We start from the raw sequence: 23,537 nt of genomic DNA, 5'->3' as shown, positions 1-23,537 counted from the left end.
TTCTTGGGAAGATAGGAAGCAGGTGGAGGAGAGCGGTAGAAATGCAGTTTAAGAAGATCTTATCAGTATGATGGAGCCATGAGAAAATGGAGTACATCCTTGCCCATATATGCTGGGGATGAATGTTTGTGGGATTGGGGCAGGCATCTGAAGATTGCACTCTATTCTGGCTGTGAATCCAAAGGCAGGGGTACTCAATACATATTTGTTGACTGACTGACTGAATGAATGAATGAATAACTTGAGGTCAGGCTTAAAGGAGAATTTCTACCTTTAATAACTACCTTAGACTACCTAAGCAGTCTCTAACCTTCAGAAACCAAGTTGGTTTGAAATTGGCCTTCCAGTAGAGGTGGTGAAAATGCTGAGAGAGAAGTACCTCTTTGGACCTGGGGTGAAGGGTGACTGTCTCTCAGTTGGAACCCAATGCATTGCCTATAGCTGAAGCCCCAGGAAACTGAGGAGGAGGGCATGTGGGTGTTTATGCTGGGCTCTCCTGTTGTGATGCTGAGTGTGGATGTGCTTTGTATGCCAAAGTTTTCAGCTCAAGCAGGAGACTCCTTTTTTTTTTTTTCCGTCTGATAAACACCAAATGTGTCCTGAAGTAACCATCTCTATAGCTAAGGGTTCAGTCTTCTCCCTATGTGCTAAAATTCGGGGCCTACAAGCCTTCCCATGAGTGCAGTCCCCAAGTTTTCTGTAACTTGCCCAAGTGCCACCTCAATTTCTGTCTTTTCCTAAGGATATAAAGAAATCTACTCTCCACCTAAGTGCTGCCACCAGGAAGTCTTAGCTAGAATGGTGGGTGCTCCTGGGGGCCATCAGTGTCCTTCACTAAATCCTCTACTCATTTCCTTTGTTATTCTGTCCAGGACATATTTCAACTCAAGGTGGCCCTTTCTAGCCACTGAACTCTTAATCACAGTGAAATGGGCATGAGAAAGAAAGAATCATAAAGTTGTAAGGTATCTAAGTAGGTGTTTTTCCTGCCTTCTCTGAAACTACCTGGATGGCTGCACATGACCCGTATTTGGCATAGTTGATATATATTTAAAGGAGAATAAAATTCCCATCCCTCGTCAGTTCGTGGAGGGTCTGTGATCTTGACTTTGCATTTTGCCATATCTGTTAAATTTGATTCTAGCCCAGATGTTCCAACTGGACCTACGGTTTAATACTCTTCCATAATATTTAGCCCTAGCTCCTACAGCTATCAGGAAGAAGCCAAAATTGTCAGATTCTGATGAACCCTCACCGCTCAGAGCCACTGAGCCACTCAGTGGGACAGTGGGACGAGAGGATATAGAAGGGAGTTTTTCAGGTTCTAGAGATCTGCCATACGAACTGTGCCCGTAGTTACCAACTCTTAAAACCTTGTCAAGAGGATAGATCTCATGCTAGGTGTTCTCACCACAGTTTTAAAAAAATGCTGTGAATAATGGGTTGCAAGGGAATAGTGCCTAGAAAGGAGTATGAGTGAGGTTTGTTTTCCATGATCTGGGTGCTGATTACAGAGATGTGTTCAGTTTGAGAAAATTTGTTGATAGGTGCACGTCTCGGTGTATTTCGGAAAAGTTTAAAAATAATATAAATAATTTCTCTCTAAAGGAAAGAGACTAGTTTGTATACACCCAGTGACTCAACCAATCACACCAAATAATAATGACAACAGTAATAATAACAATAACAATAGCCACCAACTGGATATCAAGTTCTTCATATCCATTACAATCTTTAATCAAAATAACAACTCTGTTATTACTAGTACCTCAATATTTTTGATGAGCAACTAAAGCTTTGACAGAGTTTGTGTTTTTAACATTTCCAAGAAAACATAATTAGTCAATGGCGGAACTTGTATTCAAACTCAGGTCTACTGAGTTCAAAATCCAGACTATAAACCACTATGCTGTCCTCCAGTGAACTCTCAGCCTTACTAATTCTCTCAGTCTCCCCTTGCCACTACCAACTGAAATACAGATTCTGGGTTAGAAATAGTGACATATTTTTGGTAGGAAAACAAAACAAAACAAAAAAAACAAGAAACTAAAAATTTTAAAGAAAAATGCTACGATGTAGCACATACAATCATTTTGACTGGTTCCAAACACAGAGCTCTGGGGTGCACAATTGTTGAAAAATGCTGTAGAATAGGAGAAAATCGATAAAACTAAGAGGGCACTGTAAAAGTGACTAGTCGCGAAGCCAAATAGCCAAGAACGTAAATTGTATGGTACACACAGATGCAGACGCCATCTAAAGCGAGGGATGTGTCCTGACTACCTGAATATCAGAACGCATAAGATGGAATTGGCCCTAGGAAGGGGAACGCACCTTGTGGAGACCACTGCCAGAGAATCTGTGTGATGTGGGGAATCGAGAGCTGTGCTTGACTTTCGATGGTGGGGAAGATGGGGTCTGGAGAGGAAAAGAGAAACTTTCAGTTGGAACGTCACCCATCAACAGAAGTCCAGAGGCAGATAGATGACTGGGACATATTCAGGGCACCATCGAGAGACCAAGCAGAGAAAATCTGTGGGCAAGTAGTGGAAGCTGGGGTTGAACAAGTGAATGGGGAGGATTATGAAAGATTTTGAAGGCTGGTAGACAAAGCAGAGTCGATGTAAATTCTGAGATAATCGTGTTATGATGAGGGCGGATCATGGAAGAGAGTAGGCTCTGGAGTGGGTGATGATTGCCCGGATTGGCAAGGGAGCTGTCCAAAAGACAAGAGCAAGATTTTTAATAACCTAGCAGGGCTAAGTGACAAATTAGATACAAGGGATAGAGAAAAGAGTCTCAAATGACTACTGTTTGTCCAAAAATGTTTTGGAATTTGGTTGGGCAGGTAGTTTATCGGGGTTGAACCATAGAGCAGGGAGCAGACAAAGAGGAGGAAGAGGAGTATGGGCTGCGTGATGGAAAGGCTCCCTGGCCTGCCAGCCAGGAAGACTTGGCCCTGACACCAACTAATTTTGAGATCACATCACTTAACCTGCCCTGGTCTCTGCTTTCTCATTTCTAAAATAGGAATTTCATCGAGGAAACATTCATTGAGCACCTGCTGTGCCAGGCACTATGCGATTGTCTATCTCTTGTTTCCTGTGTGGCTCTTGTTTCCCAGATGCCTCGGCCAGGTTAGAACTCAGCCTTCTGTTCAAGGGACCCCAGTATGGCATTTCTTTTAGTAAATTCTAGTTTTTGCTTCCCTCTAGTGGCCACGTAGCTCCACTAGAACTGTGCTTTTTGCCCTTTTGTTCCTGGATTGCTGATCTGAATTGAGAGTTAGGAAGTTAAGATGGAGCTGAATCGTAGACTGTGCACACGATCTAGGGAACCGGTAGTTAAGTGGCATACAGAGGGCACATCTTGGTAGTTGGTAACCAGGAAGGAAGGTGGTGATAGGAAAGATGCAGTGTTGTGAATCAGACACGAGACAGGAGGTGGCCGTCAGTCCTGGAGCAAAACTATCAATGGCTGCAGATGGAAGCAGAACGTCTCTTTAGGACTCACCCAATAAGTGGGTAAACTCGGACAAGAAAGGAGTGTGGAGTCACAGATAAAGGCCTTCTTCATGTTGGAGGGGCAAGGATTAGATCAGGGATAAGGGAAAATCTAATTCACCGAAGGGCAAACACTTGACAACTGTGAGGAAAGACACTATAAAACTCTGGGAACCCTTTCGGTTGTTGCTGCTCTTCTCGCTGGGCACATGTCCTGGATCGTTCATCTAGAGAGCTGGCATCACCTCCAGCTCCTACCACCAGGGCAGTTCCAGCACAGTTGGAGATGTCCTGGTTGTGATGGAGCTGAACAGGCTGGCACAGGAAAGAGGCAGATGCTCCAGGATCCCACTGGCTGGTGGGTAAGCCAGACTGAAGTTGTTGAAGTTGTTTTCGACTGTCACAGCCAAGGGAGGTGCTGAAGCTAATCATGTAAACAGGTCCAAGGAGATATAGCCATGACAGTGTCCAGTGGAGCAGTCGGGAGAGGCAGTAATAGGAAGAGCAGATTACATTCCAAGGGACCTCATCCCTCATCCATGGGCCGGCAGCCCACGCTTCCCCTGTCATCACACTCGGAATGCTTGTATGATGTGTGTCCCCCAATAGACAGTGAGCTCGGTGAGGGTGGGGTCTTCATGGCTGTCTGCCTCACTGCTCTGTGCCCTGTGCCTAGCACTGTGGCTGGCTGGTGAATACGCAAGTAAGTGCATGGATGAGATAACTAGATTCATAAGACATGGAATCCTGCCTTTCTGGTTTGCTGTTGTGTGATCTGAGCAAGTTATATCACCTCTCTGAGCCTCACTTTGCTCATCTATAAAATCAGATGATAATGCTAACCTTATGTGATCCATGAGGATCGGACAATGTCTATAAAAGTTCTATAAACTGTAAAGGGCCATACAAATGTCAATAATTATCTTACTCTGCCTGAAAATGGGAAATTAACAAGATGTCCACTGGCATCTCTTTTGGCTCGTTTGCTTTTTGAGTCAAAGCATTTAGAGTATGCTTCTTCTGAACATGCATTTTAATTCAACCCCCAGCCTCCCAGCAGCTGGCTGGCCCCTGTACCTAAACAGGTCCCCTGTCAAGCACTCAGCAGCACATCCTGAACTTCACCTATTACCTTGGTCATTCCGGTCCTGGCACACTTGCTGCCTGCACTCAGATTTCCCAACAGTAATTGGGCCGATAAGTGTTCCCTGGTCAACCACAGGGAAGCATGGCCTCTTTCTATGGGTTATTTTGCCAAGTTTCTACATGTGAGTGAATACCTCAACCTCCACCCTATAACCGCAGTGTGAGTGTGTTATCCACCCAGATTTGGCAAATAGTTCCAAGAAATCCCTTCCCAGCCTGATGCCACTCTGTTGTTCCTCTAGGAGGCTTGGAGTAGGAAGAGGAGAGAAGTTCATATCCATGGCACTACGAAGGGAAATTGTAGCCTAAATTTTACCCTAAACCTTTTAACCCTGGATGTGGGAATATATGGCTACTTTTATATATATATTTTTTCCAATCTGCCTGTTTCTCTCAATGTGTCATTAGAAGTGCTTTAGAAATGGATTCCTATTTCCTAGACATCGGTGTCAGTGTAGAAAACGTGCCAAGTTATGATTACTAAATCAACAATAGGTAACATTTACTGAGCGCGTTATCTGTGTTGACTCATGCAACCCCTGCAATAACTCTATATGGTAAGAATTTATACTATTCCCTGTTTTATAGATAAGGAAAATGAGCCAGAGTGAGGCTAATTAGCTTGCTCGAGGTTATATAGATAGTAACGATGGAGACAGATTCAAACCTAGCAGTCTGACTCTAGACCAATAACTCACAAAATAGGAAATGGTACCTCACATCTGAAAAACTGAAGTTTGGTAACATTTTATACTTTTACAGAATCCTCTCTGGCCTTCGGCCAGATTTCCCCTGAAGCTCAACTTTTCAGTGTTTCACAAACCACACAGTGGACAATTTGCAGGAATGCCTGGGGGCAGCCCACAATTTTTCTCTCTACCTAGAGAGTTGCTCTTTGTAATCAAATTTCTCCCAGCCACATCTCCTCCTTCTGCCGCAGTTAACCTTGGGCTTTTCAGAGCCCACGTTATCGCATGTGTTTCAGGAAAGAGCCTTCCTACTCAAGTAAATCAAAACAGCAGTGTACACAGTCTGGGGCAAGCCCAAAGGAGCCAGGAGATGCCTCCCCCTTGGCAGGACAGTTATCTCCAAGTTCATTGCCAGGCTGCAAGTCCTCCCGGCCCCATCTCTATTGATAGTTAATGCCTAGTGTAGATGGTCTCTGAAGCCCGGGTAGAGAGTACAGAGATACGGAGCAGATAGAATTCTGTATCAGTTTGCATTTCCCTCCTCTCTTACTGGAGAGCTCTAACCAGCATTTGATAAATTCTCGTTGAATGAACAAATGACTAAATATTAAATTAAACCCAATCTGAAACCCTGTAACTTCCACCCCTGGTGTTAATTATGCCCGGGAGCAAGTCTAGTTTCTCCTCTAAGCAGATGTATCCATCTGTTATGAGCCTACAGTGTAGTATCTCTCAGCACTGTCCTTGTTCTTGCCATGTTCTCCGTCTTTCTCTCGCATTGGGATAAACACATTGAAGCACAAATTTCCAGTTTGCAGATGACACAGAGCTGGAAGGAATCACGACTCTGATAAATGAGAGGATTAAGAACACTATGCCTGAGCTAGAAAAATTAAGTTCAATGAAAGGCTAATAGAAAATTCTCTGAGTTAAAAGCCTCAGAACCCCAATTAGAGAAAGGGGAGGAGCTGGCTTGAGAATCAGTGAGACTGGGGTTTCTAGGAAGCTACATGCTCAATAGAAGCTAGCAGCATGGCTTAACTAAAAGACTCCCAGACCCCACTGTTGGAATTAAAGTGTCTAGAATGGAAAGTGAGTGCTTAGCTTAATCTGTGCTGGAAAGACTACATCTAAAGGGTTGGGCTTGATATTATGTGCACCCTGTTAGAAGGGGCAGTTACGTAATGAAGTTCATCCAGAGGAAAGTGATGACCATACGTTTGAGAGACATTAAAGAATTCTTGATCTAATCTTCACATAATTACTTCTGTATTACCCTAGAGGGCAGACTAAGAACCCTGGATGGAAATTATTTTTTAAAAAGAAAAGAAAGAAAGAAAATATTAAAACCACAGCTCTGCACCAGGAGGGAACAGCTTCATTAAACAGAGAGCTGGATGTCTTTAAAAGGGCCCTGCCTCGAGTAGGAGTGTAGAGTAGAAGCTCACTAAGGTCCCAAGTTCCCATGATCTGTGATATTAGCTGCCTCTCCCAGCTTCGGGTCCTTTGTCAAACATGGATCTGAAAGTCCTCTTCCCACTGTTACACCAGTCTGTGTAGGAATACTTTAAGTACAAGCTTAGACCTAGGGCCTTGTGACATTCTTATAGACTGATTGATAATCATTAATCTAGCAAGACTGAGTGAAGAGAGTTCTGAGCCTAGATTGAAACCCTGAGTCTGGTCTTGTCTCTGCTACCAACTAGCTTGGGGCCCTCAGTTTTACTACTTATGAGTTAAGAGGGTTGGATAATCTCTGACTTACTCGTTTGCTTACCAATAGACTCCTTCATTCAACAAACGTTTATTGAGTATCTACGTCTTCTAGACACTGCCTTCCTTCAATAAGTCCCTTCCTCTTTCAGGGATTCATTTTCCTCATCTGCAAAACAAGGAGATTTGATTAGATGAGCCCCAAAGCCCCTTTCCTGTCGAATAGGCCATAAATCCACATATAACAGTACCATCATCTCAGCCCCCATATCATTGTTTTGTGTAAAAGGTTGTCACATAAGGCTTGGATGAATGCTTTGCTAAAATCAAAAACCACTCTGGGGTTCAGGCATTTCTCAAATCTGTCTACCTATTAACTCTTTTTTAAAAAAAGAGAATGAAGAGATTAATTTTAATTTGTATATATCAAAGGCATATCACATTAAGAGAAACCAGAAAAAATAAATAGAATAAAAGAGGGAGAATTGAGAGGATGACCAGTGCTAATCATAACAGTTAATACTGAATGCTTATTGAGAATACTTTTTGAGACTTTGAAAGTCTGAAAATGCCTTTAGTGTATCCTCATTGTGACTGATGGCTTGTCTGGGCACAGAATTCTAGGTTGGAAATAATTTTCACTCCGAATTTTGAAGGAATTGCTCCATTTTCTTTTACGTCCTAATGTTGTTGAAATCTGCTGTCATAATGGTTCTTGATTTGTTGGATTTTACCTGATTTTTTTTTTCCTACTCTCTGAAAGCTTTTAGAATACTCTTTTTTTTTCTTCTTTTTTTTTTTTTTTTTTTTTTTGCCTATATGTCCTGGTGCCATGTTTTAGAGCGCCTGAAGTATTGTATCAATTTGGCAATTAATGCCCTTCAGACATGGGAATTTTTCTTTACAATTTATTCCTTTTTATTCTGTCTACCTTGGTAGATTGATTTTCTAATTTTTTTTTTACATTTTCTTATATTTTCCTTTCTCAGTATTTTTGTTCTACTTCCTGGAAAATTTCCTTGACTTTACCTTCCTACCCATGTCTGTAGTGTTTCACTTCGGCCATGTTTCTCATTTCTAAGAACTCTTTTTCATTCTGTAATTTTCGCCCTTCACATAGCTGCTTGTTCTTTTTTCGTGGATGCAATACCTCTCTTATCTCTCTGAAGATATTATAATATCGTTGCAGTTTTATTGTCCTGCCTGCGTTTTGTTTTCTTTGAGTTCCTGATCCTTTTAGTTCACTTGGTTTGGTCTCTGTCAAGAGGCTGATCTTAAAAGTCTGGCGAACTTTAGCTGAATCATATTTATATTTATCAATGAGGCATCAGAAAAGCTGACTAGATATCCTGTGTAATGGATGGAGCTTATCGACTGGGAGGTCTCACTGTACCGTGATCTGACAGGGCACTAGGTTTAGGGACACAATCTCCAAGTGTCAGTATTTGAGTATCTGTACATCTTTTGGGTTTTTCCAATGGAAGATCCTCAGATCTGCCTAAAATGTTTATATTTGGCTGACGGTTTTCTGGGAGCCAAGAGGGACAAGGATGGTGGCCACCTTCCTATTCTGTATACAGACTTTTACCGAATTTCAGTTTCTCAAGAAAGTATGCATTGGATTGAGGCGAGATCTAGGGATCTGCTCCCTTTACAAACTTTCAATCCAGCTTCCCTCCTTAGCCCCACCTGTACATCTACCCTCAGTGCAGCCTTGTACTTCCATTTCCAGAGCCTTTCTGAGGGTCGTGTAGGGCCGATTGCCAAAAACTCACATCTCATCTCCATTCTACTAAGTAAGATACCCCTCTTGCGGCTACTTTTTTTTTTTTAATAACAAAGTTGACTTCTCTTATATACAATTACCTCTTATTCTTATTGTTTTTGTAAGTCTTCCACTTTCTTGTGTCATTTTTGTCAGGTTTAGGAGTTAGCGAAGATATAGCCAAGTGATTAAAGGACAAGGTAATTTTTTTAAAGGGGCTTAGAACATAAACTGTGGGTTCCAGAAGACACTGACAGGTATAGGTGGGCAGCCAATGAGAGAGCCCTCTCAGGCATAGTAGCTAAATAGCTCAGTTATATACCAGGAAATAATTCCCAGAATGTATTCACTGGTGCATTCAACAGATATTGGTTGATTACCTGCTATGAGCCAGGCATCACTCTAGATTCAGGCAATGTGGCCATGAGCAAGACTGAGACTGTTTTCTGGATCTCACATTCTGACATGCAATATGACAAAAAATAAGTTAACAAATAAATACTATAACACCTTAATGATAAGTGCTCAAAAAAATTAAATATGATTGTGTGTTAGCAAGTAAATATAGAAACTGCTCTGCTTGTAGAATATTAAAACTGGAAGGGATGAATTCCAGTTGCCTCATCTTAAGAATGAGGAAATTCAGGTATGGAGAGAGGAAGAGATTTTTCCCAAAATCGTACATGGTAAACTTGCACCAACACGAAGACCTCCTGGTACCTGCTCCTACAATCTTCCCACTATTACTCTGCAATTCGTGAGACCTACACTGACTACAGCCATACTCGATGCCTCTCTGTAGTTCTGCATTCCACTTTGGCACCGTGGAAAACAGCTAAACAAAATAGCTCCTTCGGTTGCAGTCAGCAGCAGCCCAGCTCCCGAGAACAAAGATAAAGCAAGTCACCAGCTTTAGACTCTTAATTGGACCTGGCAACTCCGCAGCCTACCAACATGCAAATTGAAGACATCCTAGGGCTCCATAACAGTGTTCCTCAATGCCCGGACATTGCTTTACACCTCTGTTTCAAAAATTCAAGATAAAAACAGCACTAAACTTGCTAAAGGGTGCTGGCTTCTAGAGAGCTCATCTGAGTCTTACAGTAGTGTGGAGACAGAGGTTTATAGGGACAGACTGAAGCCGCTATGGTGAGGCATCATCAGCAACTTGAGGCTTTCCCAAAGCTCACATAGTGGTCCCGGAGCAAAGCTGGGCACTAGTCATCCACCCACTACCCCCTTTTCTCCCCTCAAAGTACTATGTCTTGTTGGAATGTTTGCAAGGTCTTTCTTCTCCATTACATTGTTGACTTGCTTACAGGTTGTTATTGTTGGTGTTATTGTTAATTTCATCATAAAATAACTCTTAGGTGAGAAATATTGGGCAATACTGGAAATTAGAAAGGAAGGGAGAAATTACCCAGGGTTCCCCACCCAACAAAGCCAGTTTTAAAATTTCAATGAATTTCCTTCCTGTTAGTTGTTAAGCTGTTGATGATGTTCTTCACACAGTTATGTATGCAGCATTACATCCTGTCCTTTTTCCTTTTTTACTTCATATGAGATAAACAATTTGTGAGCTATTATAAAACTTTATAAATATCCAATGGCTACATAATTAAACATTCACTTAGTGGGTGTATCATTCTTACTTAGTCATTCCCTTCCTGTTAGATTTTTATATTTTACTTTTAGGGCTTTTTATGTTACGGTTTTCAAGTTTTTCTCATTTAAAAAATGCTGTTATGAACATTTTCATGCTTAAAGTCATGTAAGTACAGCTGTGTGTCAGCCATACACTTCTCATCTTTTTCATTCGGAAGGGAATGATATACATACTTTGCTTTGAGACATTTCGTGCTAAGGAGTGTTACCTAATGAAATGAAATTAATATCTGCCCATGGGCTTCCAGGCACTGGCAGCAGGTGCAGGGGGAGAGAAGGACAGTTTTAAACAGGAGGAGTTGGCGAGCCTTCTCAGAGCCCTTTAAACCGCACCAAATAGACACCCTCCAACTTCACATTATTCTAAGGCCAGCTCTGGACTCCCTTGTTGACATTCACAGATAGATGTTAATTCAGAGAACTCTGTGCCTCCAACTGGCTAAGCTAAGCTAACTGCTAAGCACTGTGGCAGAAATAGATCCAGAGAGTTAGAGGGCAGGCAGGCAGAGGGGAGGAGGAAGTCTGATCTGCCTGATGGGCAAAGCAGTGTCAGAAGCTAATGTTCACAGTTATCAGCAGGCTCAGGTGGCACATATTGTGGGCAGTTATCAGACTTATGGGAAGTGGGATGGGGTTCTTCTGATGGAAGGCGTATGGAAAGCAATGTAGAATAAACAGGCAGGAGTGAATCCCCATTTTCCATGAAGGGGTCCATGGTTCCACAATCCCCTTGTTCTTAACAGGAAAATCATGTGCCGATGTGGGAGACCCTTGAAGGTGTCACCTTCCCTAAACAGCCTTCCACCAGTTCTTTTAGTTGGTTTAAGTTAGGCAAGATTCCATTAGATATAAAAAAAAAAAATGAAAAATCTTGGATCATTTGCATAATAATTTACATGCCTATATACATCTGGTACAGTCTGTTCCCAGACAATGTGCTATCAAAATTGAATTACTTTTTTCGATTTTTTTCTCTGTTCCAACTTTAAATAATAATAATACCTCTAGGGTTTATTTTTAAACATTTAGAAAGCTAACTCTGCTCAAAGCACTGTCCCGAGTGCTTTAAAAGTATTATCTCATTTAATCTTCGCAGCAGCCTATGAAGCAGGTACTGTGATTATCCTCATTCTACAGATGCGGAAACTGAGACCAAGAGGTTAAATAATCTGCCCCTGTTCACCCAGCCAGTGTCCATGCCCTTAACCTCTAGGCTATGCCGTCTCTGGAGAACTGGCTGGAGGTACAGAGGCAAAAGCTGAGGCCCTGACTAGACAATAGTGAACTGCTGGGTGTGGTACTGCCCCACCTCTCTAAATGTCGCTGGAAAACTCACAGGGAATTATCGTGTTCTTTTTCCATAACACGCGCAAGCTCTTAGGGATAATCTAGCTCAAACTGTTTAAACAAGAAGGAGGTTCAGTTAATCTCCAACTAGATTAACTGGTTGCAAAAATGGACCTAAATGAAAGCAGTAGTTTCTGGCAAATGTGAATAAGAACCGAGGGTGGTTATGAAGTCTCCTCTTCATAACAGGCAGATAGAAGCACATGCTGGAAAGAAAGCAACACAGCTACACTGACGAGCAGGAGGAAAGCGAAGACATGAAGAGCAGCTTCTGACCCTCAGGACACATCGGGGAAGTCAGAGGACAAAGTTCACCTAGGGATTGGGCAGCAGGGGAACAGGCTCCCCAGGACCCAGAAAGGAGAGAGACTGAAGAAGTAAGGGAAAAGAATCAGATGATGACTCAGCAGCTTGCCGTCGGAGGAAATCTAAGTAGTACCCAGCATCAAAAAGGCTTAGCAGGCCTTAGGCAAGGTCTTAGGGAGCTAGGCAAAGAAAATGTCAGAGAAGCTCCGAGGAAGGGGCCAGGTCAGAGGCTGAGCAGAAAGGCCAGAGTCGCTGCTGGAGTGGACACAGTGAAGGGAGCAAGATGAAAAATGGTTACAGAACCCGGGGTGCAAGGTCACAGGAGACCCGGATATACCTGACTTCATTCTGAGAGTCTGTGCTATCCACTCCAGGCTCCTAGCATTTCCCTGGGAGGAATACGTTTGGTTTTAGTATCTGGAGCAGGATCAAATTGTTAGTTTGGAAGTTAAGCATCCCATCAGATCGTTTTAAAATATATAGTGAAAATAATGATGTGGTCTTGGAGTTTTGAACAGGACGTGATAGCCCTGCAGCCTCTGTGGTGGGGAGGGATGAGGCTGAAGATGCCCGTCAAACGGGAACACTCAATGGGCCGATAGAAGAGACCCGAACCATGAAAAGACATAGAAGAAAAGCTACTAGGAGTTTTGAGGTGGTCATCTTAGAGAAATCAGGGACCCTACTAAAGGAGATAAAAGTAGAGTTTTTACATTTATGTCAGGGTCTCCTTGGCAGAGCCTACTTTTCTCTTGAGAAATATTTAGAAGAAGAGAAGATTTGGTTACAGGTTTATCTTTTTTGAGGACTAGCATAAAACTCAACTCAGTGCAGAGTAGGACATTTAAAGTGCCAAGAAAGTAAGCAAGCTGCCCGTATGGGATGGCTTAAAAGTGAAACCTGCAGGTTAAAGATGGAGAGGCCGAGATTAAATACAGTATTTATGGTCAGACCATTGGCAGCAGGAGGAAGAGTAGGTAGTTAGAGCACTGAGGAGTAATCAAATTATTGTGATCAAATAATTGTGAAAGTAATCAAATAATTGTGAAAGTAATCAAAGTTTAGAGCCGTGAAATGGGGGAACGAGGCAGAGGGGAAGGAAGAACATATCAGAAATAAGAGCTGAGAGTGGTTAGGGGAAAGGCTAGGCATACTCTGGAGGAAGCAGATGTTCAAGGAATTAACAATTAAAGCTAAGGTCAATTTAAAATAAGTCCGAATGTGGGAAATATAGATGGGGGGAGGGGAGAGAGATTGAGAGAGACTGAGAGACTGAGAGACTGTTAGTTAAGACATAGGGACCTCTGTGCTGCCTCAGTTGTGAACGGCTCTACCTAGGGAGAGCAAGTGGCCAAAAGATCTGCCCGGCAAGGAAGCAAGGAGGATAAAAGGGCAATGGTTTTCCAGCTTGACTGACGACGTTGTCTGTGTCTCAGTGATTAACAAGTCAATCAGGAAACAACTGAGAGACAAGTCGTATGTTGCACTGGCCCACGCAGGGAGACTTGTGAGAAGGAAAGCTCAGCCAGAAGAAGAATTAGAAAACATGAAGGGGCCTCTCTGACAAGGAGGTGCTGAAAATGAAGCCAAATGTGAAGAATGAGCTGCAGTCCTAAAAATTAGAAAATTAGAAAACGAATATGCCGAGAAATATAAAATAAAAATCTGAAGATTCGCAGAGGATGACATTAAAAGTGTTCTTAAAAGGCTGTGAGGAAGAAAAGAATTGGGACAAAACAGAGGTGTGGTTTGCAGCATTTGTTACAGAAGTCTTTTGGGTAAAACCTGTTTAAATTCCTGGGACCAGAGATTGAGCTCAGGGAGAGAAGTGGGAGCTTCCTGAGCATGCCTCTGCAAAGGGTTGGAACACTGCAAAGGGGAACGCACATAGTGCCGCCGCGTTCACTTGTCCTTTCAAAATGGAAAGAGGAGGAAGAGAAAATAATGGTCCTGGGCTCTATAGCGGGGGTCCCCAATCCCTGGGGCACTAACCAGTACCGGTCAGTGACCTGTTAAGAGCCGGGCCTCACAGCAGGAGGCAAGTGGCACGTGAGCCAGTGAAGCTTCATCTGTATTTGCTGCCACTCCCCAGCGCTAGCATCACTGCCTCAGCTCCATCTCAGATCATCGGGCATTAGATTCTCATAGGAGCCGCTTCCTGGTGCCATTAGATTCTCTATAGACCGCCACTCTATAGGACAGGAGACCAGCCGGCACACACCAGAAATGGTCAGGAAAAATTAAAAAAAGCACATGTACACTTCTAAGAAACATGATAAGTTAGTATTCATGAGGAAATTACTCTTAGGGGTTAATGCAGTGCACACTCTTTAATGTTCAGTAGGTGGTGTGACTCATCAGTCCAGGAGACGGCTTAGGGCATGAAGCATGGATGAATTACATTAAAGGATTGCAAGTAAAAATCTTTTAAGTGTGCCAAGATTCCTCTGAGGTCTTTGGCCCCTCCGTCTTTGACCCCTCCCCTACTGGCAGGAGCTCTTACAACTTTCCAGTACTGACTCCAGTCATGTGTTCTCTGAAGTGTGAACCCTGAGTTGCCTGGGTACCCTGAGGTTTCTCTGTTGCTCTGGGGAGAGGCTGAGGAGGGGCTATTTCAAGAGCAGCCCTACCTGACCACTGACTCACCCATGTCCCCCCACCCCGTCGGCTGCCACTCTTTGGGATTCCCTGTTACCATGGGGTGGGGCCTGGTGTAGTAAATCTTTTTGACCAAGCCACTGAGGTGAGGTGAACCAGACATTCGTCCTGCGTTTGAACCATAATGGTTTTTGACTGTGTCTAAAGCTCGAGCACCAGAGACATTGTCCGTTGTTGATTAGCTTTCTGCCACTTCCTCCTTCATCTGTCTGGACTGGGAGCCTACAGGAGGCAAATACCACCATCTAGTGGTGTTTCCAGGCTTCTCTCCAGGAACTGGATCACTGAATTGTAGAAACACACAGCCTGGCTCTTTATCTTGCTCTACCCGCCACTCCAGCTCCCAACCAGCCAATTGGTCTGGCTATAACTTGCCCTATGGGTAGTGAGCCTTGTTTCTGGGTGACAACAGTTTGCAAAGTTCTGTAAGTTGCATCTGAGGCCATGTGCACACTTGACCACAGGAAAGAACCCTGAATACATGACATTGGCACCGAGGAGCAACTCCACTAAGGCATACAAGCTCAGTGATACACATTCTCAGACTTAGTAGGAACTTTTGTGGTTATCTGGGCCAGTGTTCTACAAACGATCCATTAGTGGAAAGTGGAATCAATTCTGTGGGCAATTGAAACCGAAAAACAAAATAGAATATCAGAGTGAAACTTGTGTTTCAGTGATACAGCTATTCATATGTAGGGTAGACTGGTCAAGAGATCAAATATATTTCTTACAGAGAAATACAATCCAAAAAGTTTAAGAGACTCAATACAGGCCAAGCAAACCTTGAGAGGACCAGTAACTCGGGCCACTGATGTCTTCTTCTCTCCACCTGCCTCCCATCCCCTCTAACCACAAACATACCTAAAAAGTATGTATATAACTTGCTCTAATGTGTGGTTTAAGGACCAATAGATTTGTAGGCGAGATCTGGGTTCAAGTCCAGCTAGGTGACTGCGAAAAACTGTCTAGCCAGTGTTTTTTTCAGACCATATCCCAAGAACCCCCTTTTCAGAAACATGAGTTGGGGCCCTTGTTAAAAATATGCATTTGCGGGGACTAGGGCAAGAGAGGAATGAGAAAAGGCATCTGCATTTTTAATAAACTCCCTAAGTGATCTTCATGTACACTCAATGTTCCAACCACTGATCTTGTCCTTTTGGAGCTTAAATTTCTTGGTGTATGAGTTAGAGATGGTAATGTCACCTGGTTATGGTGAGGATCGAGTGGATGACTAATGTGAAGATACTTTGCATACTGTAGAAGCACTCTGAAGGGGTCAGATATTACCATCCCACAACATCTCTCTATATATGATGTTTTAGGGAAGAAGCTAGCACCGAAAGAATGGGCCAGTGGGCACTATGCATTTATTGGGCTGGAAAAGTTAAATGGAAAAAATGGGCCAATGAGCATGGTTTTTTTTTCTTCTTCTTCTCTTTCCATCCCCTACCTTCTAGCCTATAGACTTCTCTTCCTGATCAAATTCCAGTGTACCATGCCCACCCATGGGAATGTGTTCAGAGCACTGCTCTGTGGTTGGTGGTGATGCAAGTTACAACCACCAGCCTGATGCCTCGTGTTAACCTTTTAAGCCCACTGTGATATTTGAGTTCTGTTAGTAGAAATCTCTCACAGTCCTGAATGCTGAGCTCTTGGTCCTGGTGAGGCCGCTAATTCCCTCCTTACTGTGATGTTTGGTATTTATCATTCCGCAGAAGCTTCCCAGATATGTATGAGATAGCTACACAACACATTCGAGCTAGTGCATTAGTACGGCTGCTGGTGCAGAGAGTGCAGGTCCCAAGGGCTTAAATCAGAGATGCACAGATTGAAGGTGAGGACCCCAAAGGTGGCACAGGGGCTTTACCCCTGAACCGCTGTTAGGGCCGGACCTTAGAAAACAGGCTGCCACGCTGGGGCCCTGAGCCTCCCATTTCTCCCCTTCCGTCCTGCTCACTCTGCCCCTAAAAGCAATTGCTTTTCCAAGAGGGAGGTTTTGTGCTTGGTTCTATGAGATAAATTAACAACTAATAGTTTTCTCATGGGTGAAGTTCAGCTAGTAGAGGTTGTTCCTATCTCCAGGTCTCTCTATCCAGTTTTATTGGTTCTGCCCCAGGATCAGTGCAGTGGGGAGTGCCGTGGCTAGAGGGATGGCAGAATGGGGCACAGAAGACGGCTCCTAAGTAAGATGCAACCCCTCTTCCCTTCCATTCTTTCCCCTGGTCCCCAGGGGCTGAGCTGATGTCAAATAATTCTATTCTCCTTCTAGATAAACAGTGTTCTGCTTTTGTCATTGAGTTAAAGCCTCGTTCTTTTTTGAGTCACTGGCAACCTCTGTTTTAAGCTAATGGCTCTAGTGAGAGGTGGGGATGGGGAAGGTCACAGGGGTTAGAAGGAAGGCAGTTGTCTCTTCCGTTATTCCCAGACACCAGCTAGAATCTAGTGAGAGCTAGATTCTAAGTCTGCTGACTTAGAAATAGGTGCTTAGTGAGAGTCTGAGGGGTGGTTGTGGGGGTACAGACAGGGCACGGGTAGAGCCCTCGGAAGGAGTAAAGGGACATATAGGGGAAGGAGTTTAAAGGCACAGCTAGCTGGAAGCTTAGCAAAGGAATAACGAAAAGTACTCGAACCAACAACAAGGAATTAGAATGGAAGCCCTGGCTCTGGGCAGACTCCAGACTGTGGCTGCAGCTAGAAAGGTGGAGTGATTCAGTGGCACTGTTAATTACTTTTTTTTTTCTTTTCTTTCCTGTTCCCAACTCCCTTTTCCATCTTCTGCCTTCTTTCCACCCTGAATCCCATCACTTCTCTTTTTCCTTCCTCCTCTTCCTCCTCTCCTCTCCTCTCACGTCCTTCCTCTCCTTCCCCTCTACCCACCCATCTCCTTCCTCCATACCCTCTTGGTTTGCTCCCATCCCCCCATCACCTCCAAGCTGTCTGGCGGATGTGAGCTGACCGTGGTCCTCCAGGACTTCAGCGCTGGCCACAGCAGTGAGCTGACCATCCAGGTGGGACAGACGGTGGAGCTGCTGGAGCGGCCAAGTGAGCGGCCGGGCTGGTGTCTGGTGCGCACCACGGAACGGAGTCCCCCACAGGAGGGCCTGGTCCCCAGCAGCGCCCTGTGCATCTCCCATTCCCGAAGCAGCGTGGAGATGGACTGCTTCTTCCCCTTGGTGAAAGGTCAGGAGGACAGAGGGGGAGGGGGATGTGGACTGGAAGGCCGCTGGGGAGCTGGCCCTCTCTAAGTGAAGAACATCATGGAACTAACCTGTTCATGAACCTCTTTTGACTTTGTGGGATTCTCTGGGATCTGCTTATGAAGAGAATGGGTTACGAACTTAAAGGGAAAGCTACTGAGCAGCCGCGTAACTTTGGAAAAGTCATTTAAGCTGAGTCAGTTTCATCTTTAAAATGAAGGTTGAATTAGATGACCTCTAAGATCTCTTCCGGCTCTCCTCTTGTATCTCTTATACCTGTGGCCAAAAGCCTAGACTCTTCCTTTCTTGCTGACCCACTCCTCCCCCTCCGCGGCTCCCTCGGGCTCGCTGATTCCACCCCCCGCTGGACCCCCACTCATGTGCTCATGCTGACACAGAGGCACCAAGGAAACCCAGGGAACTGGTCAGGTTGACCCTCCCCTCAGCCCTGCTGGGGTCTGAGGCACTCACTCAGGTGCCTTGGATGGACAGATAAATTATTGGAACCTTGACTTCTATCTTACATAGCTCTGTGTTCCTTCCACATGCTAGATTATTCACTTTTTCTTGCACCAGGGAGGCTGAACTAGAACAGTGATTCTGCAAGGTGGGAGTATCTCTGGATTGGCAGCCTGAGCATCCCCTGGGAACTTGTTAGACATGCAAATTCTCAGACTCCACTCCAGATCACTCCAGGGTCAGAAACACTGGGGCGGGGCTCAGTAGTCTGTGTTTTAACAAGCCCTCCAGGGGACTCCGATGCACACTCAAGTATGAGAACCACTGACTTCAAGAGTCAAGGCCGGCAGGGGCTTGAAGTCACTCGTTTTGCATGGAGGGAACCGAGGCCCAGAGAGCAACTTAGTTCTGAGCTTCTTTTCCGTAAGTGGTTAGATATTCTGCATCAGGAGGACTTTCTGTGCAGACCTGTGCTAAGTATTTATGGGATAGGAAGAGGGAAGGGACGATGGTCACCATGGAGACCTACTGCAGTCTTCCTGGTAGATACTATGGGCTAATAATGTTTGAACGTTCTCGTTTCTGAAATTCCATCTGGTCCCTCTCCAAAGCCTGACTTCATCCTTTCCTCCAGCAGATGGCGATAACAGGTGGCATTATTATGCTGACCCACCTGGCCTCCCCAGGTTTTTTCCACCGAGAGAAAAATGCAAAAACCTGATTCTTCACACAGAGGGATGGACGGATGGACAGACGGACGGACAGACACACACACACACACACACACCTCCACCACCACCACCACCACTACCTCCCCAGTTGTGCCCCCACAGCTTCTCCCTTTTTCTCTGAGGACTAAGGAGAGATTGTGTCAGGAAATTGTGTGGACTTTGTAATTGCCAGTGCAGCTCCTCAGTCCTTTGAAGGAGCCATTAGAGAAACTCATGATACCAAAGAAGAGAAAATCAGTGAAACAGGAATATAGTTCTGTTTGGAATCTAAACAAGAGGAAACAGGTGCAAATTGGTTAGAATTGTGAGGGTGAAATGAGATCATATAGACAAAACACTTAGAATAGTGCCTAGCACTCAATATATTTAGTTGTCATGATAAGTTGTACTTATTATATCATTTGTCTTAGATTATTCAGCAAAATAACCACAAAACTCCACAAGTACAGTCTAGAGACCCCATCTCCAGGGACAAAACCAAGGACAGCAGTTAATTTGCTGGGAATGTCTAATTTTTCATCGATGTCCAAGTACGAGTCAGTCCATCAGGAAGAACTTAGCTTCAAGAAAAGACCTGACACCTACAGACGTAGGCCCAGCCTCCCTGGCCTGCGGCTAGGTAAAATGTACATCCCTTTCCTGCCCCCGGCCCAGATGGGCCCCTCTGAGTGCAGCTTGGCTGGAGCAAACCTAAGGGGGAGAAGCAGAGGACTATCAGAATGGGTCTGCGATGCAGAGGCGGGGGTGGAGATGTTAGGAATAAGAACTCTAGAGGAAAGGGGGTTAGTGGAGAATTAACTGAAAAATGGGAGCTAAGGAGGAATGGAAAATAGAAGCTTGAGGGAAAGCAAGGAAGGAAGCTGTCACAGAACTTTCCAGCTAACTCTGCCAGCCAGTGTGGCTTCTTAAAGGCAGTGCCCTGCCCCTACCCCTTGCAGTGCCTGTCACCCCATTACCTTGTCTCTTTTTTGTTTGTGAGTTGGTTCTTCTCTCTGCAAGCGTAGGCCAGTTAGTAACCTGTGAGCTCTTGTTGCCCTCTCACCTGTGTGGACTCAGAATACACAGGTGTCTGACTCCCAGCAGTCAGAACTTAAGTCACCATTCTCCATAGAGCATCCCTGATGACCCTAACAAGGACTCATCTGAAAGTATGTGTACTCATGCACATGCCCCACCTTAGAAAACCCCCTTCCCTCTCTCTCTAGGGCCTGAGTGTTGGCCTCTTAGAGGAAATTCATTAAACTGTTTCTTCGCCCATTCCAGCTGGCTCCCTGCTGGCTACCTGGCGTTTTCTTCTCTCAGCAGTGATTTGTCTCCAGCGGACGCTCTATTTTAAAAGTTATGCGTAACTGGATTGAGAACGAAACATTATTCTGCAATAGGACGGTGGCCTCAAACGGTGTCACTGGAAGTCAGAATCTTTCTCTTTTCAATTCTTGGAAGGGAACTAGTCCTCCTAATCTTTGTAGAGGGCACCGCAGAGTCAGCGCTCTTGCGGGCAGTGCTTGGTACCACTTAAGCGCTCAGGCCGTGACTGTCAGCCCCAGAAGTGAAGGCAAAACTGTGAAACATTAGCACCAAGGAGAGAACTTGGAGAACTACTGGACCTGGGTTCTCAACCCCGGCTGTGTGGAATCACCTGGAAATTTTACCAAATGACAGTGCCCCGGCCCCACCTAGAACTTACTAGAATCAGAATCTCCAGGGCGGGGCCCAAGGGTCAGTGATTTTTAAATGCTCTTTAGGTGAATCTAAGGTCAGTCAAGGTTCAAACCACTGCACCAGCCCGGCTTCCTCTCTTCCAGGGGCACTTTCGAGCACAGGAAAGCAAGGTGGCTTCCCCGAAACCACAGGGAGAGTTGGCGGCAGAGCTGGAGTAGAACCAGGCCTCCCACCTCCTTGCCCCATGTTCTGCACCACACACTCTGCCTGTTGGGACAGGCTTCAGTCTTTCCCTCCTGTGCCTTCTCGGGACACACCGGTTGGTTGCTTCCTCCTGATATATCCATGGCAGGACTGATGACAAGGCGGCGTGACACAGTGGGAGGCCTGCCTATTACTTTACTGCTGCCCTGACATTGAAGGGCTTCTCACTGGGGTTGGGCCCCTGGGACGCGTTCCCTAGTCTCCCTCATCCCCTCTCTTTCCCAGCACTAAGCAGTGGAGGGCAGTGCCTCCCAAGGGACAAAGACTTTGTAGTGGTGGTTTTCAACACCGGATGCATGTTAGAACCACCTGGAGGAGACTTCGAAAATACTGATGCCTCACAACCCACCCTAGACCAATTAATTCAGGGCTGCCCAGCCCAGGCATCAGTATATTTTTAGTTTCTTGGTAATTTTGATGTTCCATGAGGGTTAAGAGTCACTGCTTTGGTTTGGCACTCCCAGAGTGGCAGGCTTAGGAGATATTTAAAGATGCATCAGAAGATGTTAGTGTGCAGGTTATGTAAAGATCTGCAACTCAACAACAAAAAGGACAAACGATTCGATTAAAAATGAACGAAAGACTTAAATAGGCATTTCTCCAAAGAAGATAAACAAATGGCCAATAAGCACACGAAAAGCTGCATAATATCACTATTCATTAGGGAAGTGCAAATCGAAACCACAATGAGATACCACTTTACCACATACCCATTAGTATGGCTATCGATAAACACACACACACACACACACACACACACACACACGAACAGAGAGGGAGAAAGATAACAGGTGTTGGTAAGGATGTGGAGACATTGGAATCCTCGTGCACTTACCATATGATCCAGCAATTTGACTTCTAGGTACATGCCCAAAAGAAATGAAAAGGAATTGAAAGCAGGGACTCAAAGAGGTATTTGTACACCAATGTTCATAGAGCATTATTCACAGTACTCAAAAGGTGGAAACAACCCAAGTGTCCATCAGTGAATGCATGGATAAACAAAATGTGATCATCACACACAGTGGAATATTATTCAGCCTTAAAGGACTGTCTGACATATGCTATAACATGGATGAACTTTGAAGTCATTATGTTAAGTGAAAGTAGCCAGATACAAAAGGACAAATCCTGTATGATTTCACTAACATAAGATAACTACAGCAAATTCGTAGACAGAAAGTAGAATGATGGTTGCCAGGGGCTGGGGGGAGGGGATGAATGGGGATTTAGTGCTTAATAGTATAGAGTTTTAGTTTTGCAAAATGAGAAAAGTTCTGGAGATGGATGGTGGTGATGGTTGCACAGCACTATGAATGTACTTAATGCCCCTGAACTATATACTTACAAATGGTAAAAATGGTAAGTCCTGGGTATTTCTTCCCAGCCTCCAAAAACCAATCTAGGTTCTTCTCCATCCAGCTATATAGAACATTTGTATTCTTTCACTTTTCCTATACTGCCTCTTTCCTGGCTCCAGCTGAGCGCCTGGAGAAGCTATGGGGAAATGCCCCTTTGCTTAACCAAACCTAAACCGGGGCCAAGTGAGCTACAGAGGCAGATGTCCTGGAGGAGAGGAACGCTGGCCCATGGTGGCCCTGGCTCGTTCATGGGGAGTCCTCTCCTGGGGATTCTCCTGATGATTCTGCTGTTGTCACCTGGCTGGCCTCAGGAACAGCTTATCCAGGCTATGCAAGGTGTGAAGGTGCAGAACAGTGGAGAAAACTTGGGCTCTGGAGGCACAGACCACCAACAGCCCGAAGATGAACAACTCTGTGATACTGTTGACTTACATTAAGTTTGTAGTCGATTCATAAAAATACCTAACATTTATTGAGCCGTACTATGGGCCAGCTTCTGGATTAACGCTCTAATGCTAATAACAATAATATTTTCCTCATTTTACAGACAAGGAAACTGAGTCTTAGAAAGATTAGGTAATTCGCCCGACCAAAGTTGCATAGCTTATAAGTGGTAGACCTAGATTTGAACTCAGCTCTGTTCATTCCTCAAGGCTGCACTCTTTACCACCAGGCTCTAGGACCTCCCAGGACTGAAACCATCTGAGGCAAGTACTTGAGTTTATTATCCTTCCATCTGATTAGGCTTCCCTGTATTTACTCAGGCTATCTGATTGAGGATTCAGAGAGCGTAAGCCCATTACTGACAGCCCTACATATGATCCTCTCACTCTCCCTCCTACCTCTGGCCGCATTTGCGCCCTTCCAAAGGGGTAGTAACAGTAATCTGACAGATCGTCATGTGGCTGATTTGCCCACTGGTAAGATCCTGTTGTCCTGGCTGGAGCAGGATGACTCTGAGCAGCACTCTGGACAGCAGGCTAAACCGGATCCAGCTTCGACAGGGCCCGCCAGCCCCTGGAGCTGCTCCAGCCTGTCCAATAGATTTTCTGCAGGATGGGAACTCCC

At 44.7% G+C, this 23,537-nt stretch overlaps 1 protein-coding gene across 1 annotated transcript in view; it reads left to right on the top strand.

Moving 5' to 3' along the window:
• The window catches only part of KALRN (kalirin RhoGEF kinase), a 640,142-nt gene that overhangs the window by 493,858 nt on the left and 122,747 nt on the right, over positions 1-23,537 (top strand). The window contains 1 exon segment of the mRNA XM_023520165.1: positions 17,729-17,975. Within this exon segment, the coding sequence (XP_023375933.1) occupies positions 17,729-17,975 (247 nt within the window).

This window comes from Pteropus vampyrus, unplaced genomic scaffold (assembly GCF_000151845.1).
Source record: "Pteropus vampyrus isolate Shadow unplaced genomic scaffold, Pvam_2.0 Scaffold1, whole genome shotgun sequence".
NCBI lineage: Eukaryota > Metazoa > Chordata > Mammalia > Chiroptera > Pteropodidae > Pteropus > Pteropus vampyrus.
Note: the sequence above shows the minus strand (reverse complement) of the source record. Positions and strands in the feature narration are given on the sequence as shown.